This window comes from Pagrus pagrus (genome assembly GCF_965226575.1).
Source record: "Pagrus pagrus genome assembly, chromosome: 1".
Classification (NCBI taxonomy): domain Eukaryota; kingdom Metazoa; phylum Chordata; class Actinopteri; order Spariformes; family Sparidae; genus Pagrus; species Pagrus pagrus.
The window spans coordinates 30,347,349-30,360,355 of NC_140185.1; the positions used below are offsets into that span (position 1 = coordinate 30,347,349).

The 13,007-nt window shown below is 40.8% G+C and overlaps 1 protein-coding gene across 4 annotated transcripts; it reads left to right on the forward strand.

The window, feature by feature from the left end:
- Nucleotides 1-1,937: 1,937 nt before the first annotated feature.
- Nucleotides 1,938-6,946, forward strand: isl2b (ISL LIM homeobox 2b). 4 transcript variants are annotated; one of them, XM_084378591.1, is made up of 6 exons: nucleotides 1,938-2,028; nucleotides 2,431-2,620; nucleotides 2,971-3,233; nucleotides 4,505-4,800; nucleotides 5,580-5,747; nucleotides 5,951-6,946. In XM_084378591.1, exons 1-6 carry the CDS (start codon nucleotides 1,971-1,973, stop codon nucleotides 6,065-6,067), a joined length of 1,092 nt encoding a protein of 363 aa, XP_084234717.1. In that variant the 5' UTR covers nucleotides 1,938-1,970; the 3' UTR covers nucleotides 6,068-6,946. The 4 variants fall into 4 exon arrangements, with proteins under 4 accessions (XP_084234717.1, XP_084234718.1, XP_084234719.1 ...); XM_084378592.1 differs by having other exon boundaries at nucleotides 4,505-4,788; XM_084378593.1 differs by having other exon boundaries at nucleotides 5,580-5,781; nucleotides 5,951-6,040.
- Nucleotides 6,947-13,007: the final 6,061 nt, after the last annotated feature.

A 13,007-nucleotide genomic window follows, 5' to 3' on the forward strand; every position in this document is an offset into this window, starting at 1 on the left:
GTGAGGTCAGTGGCCACGCTGCTTTTATAGTTGAATCTAGTATCAATAAACCAGCAAAGGACAAAAACATTTTCTAACAGCAGATCTGATGTCAGGAAGACTAAACCGCACTGAGTGACCCTGTCCTCAAACATGCAGCAGCCAGCGAGCAAAGCAGCGGCTAAGCCAAACAAGGTTACAAAAGACATATCTTTAAGGTGAGACTGTGAAACGATGGTTATTGATTGTGTTGAGACATTTTCATCAAATTTTGTGAGAATTTAATTAAATAAGAAGAGATTTTATTTAAAATTTCTACCTGACACCAGCGGCAGACTGATGTGTAGCCTTGAGTGCTGCAGTGGGCTGATAATATACTTAAATGTGCTGTCTGGAATGTGGGAAATCAATCAGAAAAATAAATATTCAGTCTTTGTTTAGCAGAAAATGCATTTACAAGCTTTGTGAGAGCAGCCGCAGCTCACCTGTAAGGAAACGCTGAGGGACAAAAGCAAATCAACCAATCCTGATTTGACCCTGCAGTGACACATCCACGCTGGAGAGCAGCGTCACTACAGGTTCCTCAGATCAGCTCGAACAAACAACGACAACAAAACCTCTCTGTTTCATATCGTGGTCAACTGCAGGGCACATTCTGTCTTTGCTTGAGACGCTGGTCAACACCAACTTCATGGGAGCTGCAGGAGAAGCTTGATATTGCTCCTGCAGCAATGACTGAAATGACCGAGAGGACAGAAAAATGGAGAAGTGTCTCTGTGAGTCTGGTTTTTACTGACTGTGCTCTACAGGATTAAGGAGGGAAGGAGATAAGAGGTAAACAGTGTTTGGACAGAATAGCAAACAGCAGCATTGTGCTTTAACAGTCTCAACATTCAAACACACCTGCAACTATCCAGATCACTCGTCCTTCACATGAGGTTTATTTAATTTGATTTAGTTAAGATGTTTAATTCTCAGGCTCACATAATTATAAACAGACAGATACATGGATTAAATTTAAGTCTCTACTTACTCTATGCTCAGCATTTCAAAGGATGGTTGTAGTTCTGGTTTCCCTCCAATAGATGGCGTTGTTCTCGAGTAGATGAGCCAGCCGGACGGAGCAGAGGGGACCTGTCGACTGTCCTCAGATCCTGCTGAATTCATGTCGGGAAAAAGACAAATTACTGCAAAGAACTTCTAATTTTGGTGAACATGTTTTTAATTAAAAGACCAAAAGCAGCAATCTGCGATGTTTATGCCCCAAATTTAAAGTCTAACGATGCGGCTCATGGGTTCTGAGGAGATATAATTTCCCCATCATGAAGATTTATTTAGATGTTTGACCAGGATTAAGTGAAGAGCTTGAATAAAAATAAAAGATGTGATAATCAGTTTATCATCTGTACATGTTATAAATTGGACTATGGACCAAATAACAGCCTGTATTTCATGTCAGCTGTCAGTTTTAGACTAATTGTGCAGGATGATCCACAGAAAATAACCGTCAGCTCCTTTAACTGAACAATTTTCTGATTTTTGGTGGAAGGTTTACATATTATCAGATGCTTTGCCACATTTGATGATGATGATGATCATTATCACCACCATGAAATTGATATGCATCTTAAAAACTAGTACACAAAAACATTTATTTTCTTCAATCTCTGTTTAAAGAAGCAAAATATGATCATCTGCATTCTTTCAGATTTCCTCACGCACGATTATTCTCCGGCTTTATCATTTTTAATTTTTACAGGTTGGAGACCCTCGAGAAGTGCGGCAGCGCGATTGGAGAAGCGCGAAGTTGGCGTCATGACGTCAGAGCGGCAGCGTGTAGGGACCCTGCATCCTCCTCGCCCGTCCCCCCGCCCCTCCCCGGTCCCCCCCTGAAGTCCGGAGAGACACACGTTATCAGGGAGGCAGCCGAAGGGCCAGTCATCTCCTCACATCTTTTCTGCATCGACCACAATCCCCTCTATCCTTCCTGTATGGTGGATATTATTTTCAGCTCTTCTTTCTTGGGTGATATGGGGGATCATTCCAAAAGTAAGTACGCGTTTAAACCGGCTGGTGCAGCTTCAAGTGGCAGATATTTTTTTTTTTTTTGTTTTTCGTCGCAGTGGCATTATGGAGCTACATGATAGATCCAGCAGTGCACCGATTGCTGAAGTTAATTCTTGCTAATTGAATACTGTGCAGCAGTGTTTCTTTGGCTGTGCATTTTGCAGGCTATTTTTGACAAATGTAGAAATTTTGTGGGTTTTTTCTACGAACACTGGCAAAGTCTTTATCTGTTACATAACATCAAGACTTGTGAGTTCACTCACACTCACAGGGTGGACTTTAAAATATATATATACATATTTTAAAAATGATTAAATGTTGCAGTTGTTTGTGATAATGTGGCTGTGTCAGTCAGTCGGTTACAATGCTGTGAACTCTTTGCAGAGAAGCCAGGATTCGCGATGTGTGTAGGATGTGGAAGTCAGATCCATGACCAGTACATACTGAGAGTCTCTCCCGACCTGGAGTGGCACGCAGCCTGCCTGAAGTGTGCAGAGTGCAGCCAGTACCTGGATGAGACCTGCACTTGTTTCGTCCGGGACGGCAAAACCTATTGCAAAAGAGATTATGTAAGGTAGGAGTTTGGAAATATTACCCGTATAGGCTGAATCATGTTTTAATCACTTTATATGCAAAAGATGATTTGAGTGCAATGAGACGTTTTGTTATAAAGAGGCCACAGTTAATTCAAAAGGACGAATTGGATATTAAAGAAAAGTGCAGAAAAAGCAGAATAACACAAGTTAATATACAGTTTATATAAAAAAGGAGAAAAATAATACACACCAAACTATTATTATCAATTCAAATAAAAAAAGCTACAACTCACACTTCTAAGTTTTCAGCCGAAATTTTCCTTCGTCTTTATTTTTTACATTTCTTCCTTCAGTTTTAATAATGTCTTCTTCTCCTCTCACTTTACAGGCTGTTTGGAATAAAATGCGCAAAATGCAACCTGGGATTCAGCAGCAGCGATTTGGTGATGAGAGCCCGGGATAACGTGTACCACATCGAGTGTTTTCGGTGCTCGGTGTGCAGCAGGCAGCTGCTGCCGGGAGACGAGTTCTCTCTGCGGGAAGACGAGCTGCTGTGCCGGGCGGACCACAGCCTGCTGCTGGAGAGGAGCTCCGCAGGAAGCCCCATCAGCCCCGGACACATCCACTCCAACAGACCGCTGCACCTGACAGGTCCGCTCACTATTACTATTATTATGATTATTACTATAATGATTATTACTATTATTACACGTTTTCTATTTTACTTGAAGCAGTGGAATAGTTTATAATAACACCAGAACATCATAAAATACATTACATATAATACATTTTAAAAAGGCCTCAGTTTAAAGAAACATATCAAAGAAATTAAAATGTTTTACTCTTAAATAAAACAAGTCAACTAATAATAGTAAAACAAATTATTGAGTTAAATATGAGAAATTAAAAACTTATAAGAAATGATGACCTAAATTATTTTACTATTTTGTTTTTGCTCCTTTTAAAAAATTTTTTTTTTTACATCCACACTGTTTGTTGTGGTTGTCGGGCTTGGTGTGTGTGTGTGTGTGTGTGTGTGTGTGTGCTGCGACCTTTTCTTTAGGCTAATTTCATAATTGATCTCATTAGCCTAACCTGCTCTGTTGCCATTATCTGAATAATCTGGTATTTGAGTCTGTGTGTGTGTGTGTGTGTGTGTGTGTGTGTGTGTGTGTGTGTGCAGAGCTGTCATTCCTGAGGGCGCATGCCAGCAGAGAGAGAGAGAGAGAGAGAGAGAGAGAGAACAAAAGCAAAATGTGTGAATAATGTTCACCAACTTCCTGCTCAAAGCGCTCAGCTCAGTTCAGGAGGAGTTTAGGCGGCTCGGTTCGGGGACCCGCGGGCCTGCAGCGGTGACAGCGGCACGATTTCATGCTGCAGCTGAGTTTTGGATCAGAGAGGAGGAGGTTAAGATTTAGTGCTATACCGCGACACAATTAAGGATTATTCTAGGTGACCAACACAACAAAAGCGAGACGTGATTGGTTAAATTGCAAAACGCAGCCTTAAAAAAACAATTTTTTAAAAAATGTGATAATAAATTCAGACTTTGGAAACGTGCATAAACAGCTATCTGATCTTTGTTCGTATGTTTTCATGCAGGATGTAAATCTAATTAATGCTCTGTCCTCCCACAAATATTCATATGTTCTCCTCTCATCTGTCCGAGTCTTTGATTGAAGCTGTTGCAGACATTAATCTCACATATATGTCAGGTTGATGAATATAATCGGCCTTTTCCTGCACGAGATAAAACAATCCAGGAGATATAAAAAACGCAAAACAGTGCAGATTGAGATTAACGAGCTGCAGAGGAGCTCCATCAACATCTGAAGGCTCTCTGAGGCCTTTGTGCTCTCTAGCTTCAGTATATATATATGACAGCTCCTGACCGTGTTGTCTTCTTCTTCCGGGCTCTGCAGACCAGGTGGCGGTGCGGCAGGCCCCGCATCGGAACCACGTCCACAAGCAGTCGGAGAAGACGACGCGGGTCCGGACGGTGCTGAACGAGAAGCAGCTCCACACGTTGCGGACCTGCTACAACGCCAACCCGAGGCCGGACGCGCTGATGAAGGAGCAGCTGGTGGAGATGACCGGCCTGAGCCCGCGGGTGATCCGGGTCTGGTTCCAGAACAAGCGCTGCAAAGACAAGAAGAAGTCGATCCTCATGAAGCAGCTCCAGCAGCAGCAGCACAGTGATAAGACTGTAAGCATCTTCGTAAGTTTGGCCGTTTGATTACTATCATTGATTCTCGTTTTTCTTTTAAAATCGTGATGAATGTGAACCCAGTTCCCCCAGTTTCACCACCTGAGGCTGACATGAATCTTTGTTAAATGTGCAGAGAATATATATTTATATTCAAGGATTCAATGATTCAAAAACTTTATTGTCCATTATTGCAGGCAGTAATGGGAATTTGTCTTTCGCTCATATAAAAATTCATATATAAGAACATCAGATGCACATAAAAGGACACATGTGGTAAAATGTAATGCAGCAAAAAGGCAGTAAAAAAAACAAGCCATGTGAACTTTATAGCTTAATGATATTTTAAATGAAAATGTAATCATTTTCTGTTTATACTGGTGCCTCCAGGTTATAGTCTGCTCCCATCGTCCTCATGGATGAGGAGTCACACATATGGCCTATAGTCTGACTCTTTTCTAACTTTACTTACACTAAGACACAGCAGGGCTGCTCCAGTTGGCTCTTGTGTTCTTCTGTATTCAAACTTTAGGTCAATGAATAATGAATCAACTGCTTTGGCTTCAGTTGCTTTGACCTGGAAGATAAAAACATCCTCTGCAAACAGGCTGAAACATCCCTCCCTCTGAGCCCACGGTTCAATCTCTGGAGACTGTTTCTGGGGAGAAAATGCTGTTTGGATGAATCCAGACTTAACATGTTTTGAGAAACCATCAGTGTCCTGTGTGGCAGGACACAGACAGATGATCCACATGCTTTGTTTTGTAATGTTTGGATTTATCTTGTGTCAGAACCTGCAGGGCCTCACTGGGACGCCTCTTGTGGCCGGGAGTCCTATCCGACATGAGAGCACCGTGCAGGGGAACCCGGTGGAGGTTCAGACCTACCAGCCCCCGTGGAAAGCCCTGAGTGAGTTCGCCCTGCAGAGCGACCTGGACCAGCCGGCCTTCCAACAACTGGTGTGTGTGTTCAGGACAGACTGAGACAGATGATGTACACAAACACACACACACAGACCATCACTATCTATCTATCTATCTATCTATCTATCTATCTATCTATCATGGACAGAACTGTTTTTGCAGCCAAGTTTTTCAAAATAAAAGCATACATTTCCCCATGTTCTGACACATTGCTTCTCTGTGTGTGTGTGTGTGTCCAGGTGTCTTTCTCTGAGTCGGGCTCTCTCGGGAACTCCTCGGGCAGCGACGTGACTTCTTTGTCCTCTCAGTTACCGGACACCCCCAACAGTATGGTACCCAGCCCGGTGGAGACGTGAAACGGGCCCCCCCCCCCTCCTCAGACCCATCGGTCCCTCGCCGCCTCACCCACCCACCCACCGACCGACCGACCCACCTCCTGCAAGGACAATTGCAGCATGATCCCAAGTCTCCCCCATCTCTCCCTCCCTCCCTCCCCTTCCTCCCCTACTTGCATGTGACCAGCTCATCACATCGCCCAAAAACTACAGAGAGGAGAGTTTTTTTTGTTTTGTTTTTTAAAAATGTCCTGACAAGGAACGACGAAAGCACCGATTGACTCCGAGTATTTTTTTTTTTCTGCCTTTGTGGAGCTTTCATTGACAAAAAAAACAACTAAGCAGAACAATTGTTGCATGACTCGATGGAGAGAGAAGATGTACAGAAGAACCTCCCGATGGATATACTACTACAACCGAACCTCCCCCTCCAGAACAAAAATTGGGAAAAAAAACAAACATTTCCATGTCGGTACCGACGGGACATTTCTGCGATTTCATTGTGATCATATTGTGTCTTGTTTCTTCAACATGAGAATTTTTTGATACATTTATTGCGTTGTCGAGTCCAGTTGGACTCTTTGTCTTAAAGGTCAGAGCATGATAATCTGCAAACTATTCGTGTTGTAAAAGAAAAAAAAAAAAGAACAGAAAACTTTATCTTAAGGGCAGGATACAGGCTGTTTGAGCTCCTCGAACAAAAAAAGTAAATTATTGTTATATTATTTATTGTTAGGAAAGCGATTCGTAAAGGGATTATTAACTGATAAAAAAAATAAAAAGCTGGATACATAACGTGTCTCTGTACAGGCGCAGTTTGTTTTATTTATTTATGTGATTTTTGCATTTGCAAGCCGATTTCTTTATTTATTTGAAAACCCCTTCTTTTGAATTAAAGATGCATTTTTTGGTGACAAATTCAAATTCACTGTTCACGAGAAGAAGTTCCTGATTTTTGGGGCGAGAAAGCTTCTTAAAAAGGATTATTCATCCCAGTTGCTCTGAATATGTTGTTCGTCCTGTTCAACCTATATCAGGTTAAATCTTCCCGAGGCTCTGTTCGCCTTTATCATCGCCCTCCATCTGCGCTGTTTCTCTCCCCCCTCGGTTATGCAGCAGGACTCGGCCAGTGGTCATTTACTATCTTGGGGGCAAAAATCTGCTGTAAATTGTGCTCAGTCCAGTTCCTCTGGTTGAGTCACAAGCCGGTCTAGACAGCGCGGAGGGATCGGCGACCTCTTATCTAGTCCTGGCATCACCTGCAAGCGATACACTGACTGAAGCCACAACAAACTAACTAAACACCCCCCTCCTCCACACACACACACACACACACACACACCCTCCCCGAAGCCCCTCGTATGTTGAGGGGCGCAGAGAGCAGCTCGTAAAGGGTCACTTCTCCTCCTCGGTTTATTTTTCCTTCAGTGAATTGCGTTATTGCGCACGGGTCAGCCGAGATGACAGCTCGGGCTAAATGAACTAAACGAGCTGACCTTCCTTCACACGAGACAAAGCTGCCATGTATGCACTGGAAAATCTGTGGCTTAACCTTTTTTTTTTTTTTTTTTTTTTTTTGACGGATGTTCACACGTAATTTATTTCTTTGAATGTATATTTTATTAGATTTCATGTTATTTAGTCGTAAAATTACGCGTGAAAAAGCGTGAATTTCACTTTTGGATTAAAAAGCAGGAAAGTGAAAACAAGAAAGTGAATCTTAATTTGGAGACGAACAGATTTTCACTGGTGCACTGATTTTCCCTGTTTGCTGTATTTGAACAAAACTGGACTCAATAACACACAAAATCATTTCATGGACACGTTTCTGATATTTGAGCGTTTTTTTTCCACTGTGAAACAATTCAACAGATTTTTTTTTAAATTTGTTTGTTTGTTTGTTTCTACACTGTCGGTGTCTTAATCGGAAGTTTGAATGACAAAGGACAGATAATAGATTTGTAATTGAGCTATTTCAAATAAGATAAGTCAACAATGCGAGCAGATTAAGATAACAGAGATAAGTGAAGAATAACAATGGCGTTTACAGACAGGAATGCAGGGGCCTATTACCTCTCCCCGAGAAGAAAATCATTGTGGGGCCATTTATGTTTGCAAAAAAACAGCTCGTTTTTCCAGCACGGACACTGTTGTAACTCATCCCCCTATAGGCTCACACGGGAGAGACTGGAGCGATTTTTATTAGCTTGTATGTAAAAAAAAAAAAAGCTTTTGAACTGTTGTGTGCAACAAAATAAAGCTGTGAGAGGGTTTTAATAGGAAAAAGGAGGATTTTTAAAGGTTTTGTTGAGAGATCAAAGATAGGGAAATAAAATAAAAAATAATTTGTCAGGAAAGGCTCTTAAAATTTATCCAAAATTCAGAATTTGCTAAAAAAAATTAAGAAAGCAAAAGAAAAAAAAAAGGGGCAGATAAGAATTAAATGCACAATTGCATAAACTAAAAATAAAGTTTAAAAAAAAAAGTAGTCTGTGTCGCTCACACAGATCAGAGATCTCGTCATCTGACAGCCATGAAATGACTCGTGAGTACCTGAAGGCCACATGATCTCCCATCAGCTCTGTCGATGGGCGTTTCCCCTCTGCGCGTTAAACAAGGACCAAAACAAACAGCGCTGATCTCTGTGGATCAGCAGCGCTCATCAGGTCCCTCTCCTCACCACAGACGCGTGCTTTTTATTTTAATCCTCACTGCACTGACCTGCACGCAGACACAGAAAATATTAAACACACCCGAATTTATTTCCAACCTTTTTTTTTTAAAAAAACAAACAAACAAAAAACAATTTCTCCTCCGTCACATTATTAAGGATTAACTCGGGACTGTGTCGAGTTACCGCAGCGCAACTAGACGCTGTCAGAGCGAATGACACCGTATCATTAATGATTAAGAGGACGAGTCCATTTAAAGGTGTGATGTAATTCTCTAATTGGCGGAGGGGTGGATGTAATTAGATCACCCGGCGCTGCTCGCGAGGGCTGCAGCGCCGCCCACGAGCGCGAGCCACTAAACGGCCACCGACTGACAGACACATGGACATGGACTATATGTGTGTATTATTTTTTGTGGGGTAAAAAAAATAAATAAAACTAGAAGGATAGACTTTGAGACGTGCTGCATTTTGCTTTTCAGTTTGTTTTCTTTCCAATTTTTAAAAAAATGTTTCCCATATTTTGAGTTTAACAGAAAATGAGTCCCATAATTATTTCTAGTCTTTAAACCAACAATCCAGATTGTGTTTAGAGAATAACTTTGCAGCAAAACAACTCAAATTTTAATATTTTTGTTAATTTAAGGGGTTGAATTTGATGGAGGAAAAAGCTGTGGGAAGATACACTCAGCTGCCAGTTTATTAGGTGCACCTAGCCAAAATAAATGCAGTCTAATACAACAGTCCTGCAATAAATCCTTCATTTGTAAAGGTTATAATGTTCAGGCTGTGTTGAAACTGTTAGGTGTTGAATTGTCTGCCATATCATTCTTAAACTAACAATTGTTTCAAATATTTTTTTTTTTAATCAATGAGATTGGATCAAATATTAGAAACACGTCTCGGTGTAACTCAGTAAATTGTGAATCTATTTTGAAGCCGGTCGCCAGATGTTTGTCACCATTGTTCACCAAACAATAATGAATTGATGAATTGGTAATTGCAAAGCCAATTACCACAATCCAATTTAGCAATTGAGCTGGGAGCTCTGCTGTCTATTAATTGTAACATTACCGAGGAGAACATGGGACAAAAGACTGAAGAAAAAAATTAAATCTTTTGGTTTACAACAGAAACTCTAATCTGAAAGTGAATCCTGCATGAACGAGACAACATGCACAGATGCACGGCTGTCTTATTTATTTTGAATCAGCCATAACAAACGCTTTATGTCTGTGGCAGGTCACAAATAGGAGCCATGCAAACTGGTACTGATTCAACATTTATTTCTTAAAAATAATAATAATACCATTACATTGTTATAAAAAAAAATGACACCCTGCAATTCAATTCACATGTATTTGCATATTGTATCTTGAAGTAAAATTCATATAATGAGGGGGATTACATTTATAATTTACGTCTAAATGTCTGAGATTAAATAAATAAATAAATAAATTAATTAATAAACAAGTGCATGGATAATAATAATAATAATAATAATAATAATAATAATAGTATAATAATAATGATAATAATAAAATTAACATGATTTTTTACATTTCTAACATTATTATTGCCGCTGTTGCTGCTTACACAAGATTAATTCTTTTAAATTCTCGAGTCCACTCACATGATGATTCACATTATTAATGACATAACAAATTCAGCTTTTTACATTTTAACCTCTAGGAAATTGGTCCCACAGTGTTGGGACAGAGGTTTTTCGTGCATCATTCACAGGAATTGGAAAATACACAAAAACAAAACAAAAGCAATATGTTTTGGATTTATTGTCTCCCATAACAATTTGCCTGCAATCCCTCCTGAACTGTCCTGAGACTATTGAATTAGCGTTACGGACAAACATTGCGTAAAAATAAGTCTGCCGAGGCTCTGTGAAAGTTTCGACACTCGGGTCCACTGTGACCTCGCTGCTCCAGCGGGGGCCACCAGCAGAGGAACTTCAAGTCCAAAACTCTCCTGGGAAGCATTCTGACAGGCTGACTTAATGCAGAGGCTGAGCTGGGAGCTTTTCCTTTTTCTGCAAGAAAAAGAAAGAAGCAATGGGGAGGGGGGTTCGAGAGAGAGAGAGTTGCACTTGAGCGGAGAAACAACAATGTATGGGCTGAATAACTTATATAAAATGAAATCACATTATGAGATGGATATAAAAAGATAAAGCTGTCTGTGCGATGAGCGTGTCCCTGCATGCTGGTTCTCCACCTATGAAAGGAAGTGAGAAATTACACAATTAGTAAAGCACTTCAAAACAGGATCTATCAAAACGAGACAACAAATCTCTTTCTTCTTCTTCTTCCTCTCCTATAATCCTCACAGTACAGCCAAACAGATCTTTAACCCCTGTGTCATCATCATAATAACCGTGTACTGTGTTTGCACGGTGTTTTCTCCTCCTCTTGTCAGGTGTTTCTAATGGGAAATTTAAGGACCAATTCATCTTGGATGGGTAATGGCCAATTTAACATCTGGTGACAAGAATTTAATCCTCTCTACTCGTGGGTTACACTGATAATGAAAGGGCAGCGTCAACATCTATGTGCAGTACCCGGCTACTTGTGTACTATCGATCCTGGGGAGTGAATGCTGCTTTTATGGGAAACTGACACAATGAGTAAATATCCACATATTATCCTTTAAACTTTTAAAAGCACTGGGGCCAGCAGGGGAGGCGGCATTTTAGAGAGCTGCATTAAAAACAACAAATATTGATTTCTTTTTTAAAACAGGACTTTCTCTTTAAGTGTTGTGTTGACATAGTTTTTTTTTTTTTCTTCCATATTTTTAAAGCCACAGTTTTGTCTAAATTTAAACTGCACAGCTGTTCAGTGTTAAACTTAAAGGAGCACTATGTAGTTTTGGAGAAGAAATTCAAACACAGAATTTTTATATTTATGTGTGTGTGTGTGTGAGGTAATAATACAAACTTGGAAATATTTTTTTTTCCCATAACTAAATAAACAAGCTGTTCTCAGAGGAAAATAAGGTCCCCACAACACTGGTTGAAACTATAAAGGTGGCAGGGTCCGCCACATATAAACAAAGTAAAACAGTACGAAACTGTGTTGTTCTTTAAGGTCAGTTTGTTTATTCAGTTTATTCAGTCATGAAAACAAAGAGAGTTTGTTTATCAGTCAATGAGGATCTTTCTCTTCTGATTACAATGTCTTCCCCAAAACTACATAGCACCTTGCACCTTTAACGTTCAATACCTGCAGGACAGCAAAACATGCCCTCTTCTCCTCCTGTACTTCAGGTGAACCTAAAGGGGAGGAAGCTGCAACGGTAGCAGATTGCCTGCTCGATCAAAACTCAATAACTGAGTGTGTGTGTCTGTATTAAAGCATCTGTGTGCTTTCATTTGTGAGTTTCAGGGCATGTAGCTCATGCTGTGTGCATGTGTGCGAGCATGGATGGTGAGCAGACCTCGAGCTCACCTGGAACACACACAGAGAGCCACAATCAGCCTCTCTGGTCCCGCCGCTGAGACAGTGTCAGAGCTCCGTAAATCACAGCGCCCCACCCACGCATAAATCTACAGCAAAAACAACACACCAACGCCCATTAGGAGAGGAGAGGAGGGTTGGAGCCGCCCCACTCGACAATGACTCGCTATAAAACACAATGAGGGTTCACCTGTACTCGCCTCCCCCCCTCCGCCACCAGTCTTTGACAGGACCAAACTGTCATTAGCCCAGTGAGGAAGACAAACACGTGTCACTGGAAGCAAACAATGAGGCATCGAGTGTGAGTCACTTGAGATGAGAAACGGCATCAAAAGGCTTCAGGGAGACTCTCTGGCGTTCATCAGGGTCATATCAGTGTCAGTTCAGGAGTTCAAGAATGTTTTCAGGAAGTCTTTGTGTTTTAGATTTAGTGCTAAAGTTCAATTAACCTTGTGACTCGAGAGTTGGGATGGAACAGAGACAAACTTTAATTACAGCATACAGAGCCGAAACTGAAAAGTAAATGCCACTGATATACTGCTCCTGTCAGATGAAAACACTGTGAGTCAAAAGAGTCGCTGATTCACACAATCGGGGAAAATTACCTCCTGTTCATATCGACAGGCTTTCATTCTTGATGGGCCGTATCCTGTGAAGCATACAGTACACAAACATTCATTGTTGTATGCTCATTGATAAAAAGGAGTTATGCAATTTTACATCTGCACACTATCCCTTTATGAAAACGTCACAAGAAATGTGCTTTATCACGTGTAAATTGTTAACTCACATGCGACTGGCTATTGTCATATTGTCAAATTTT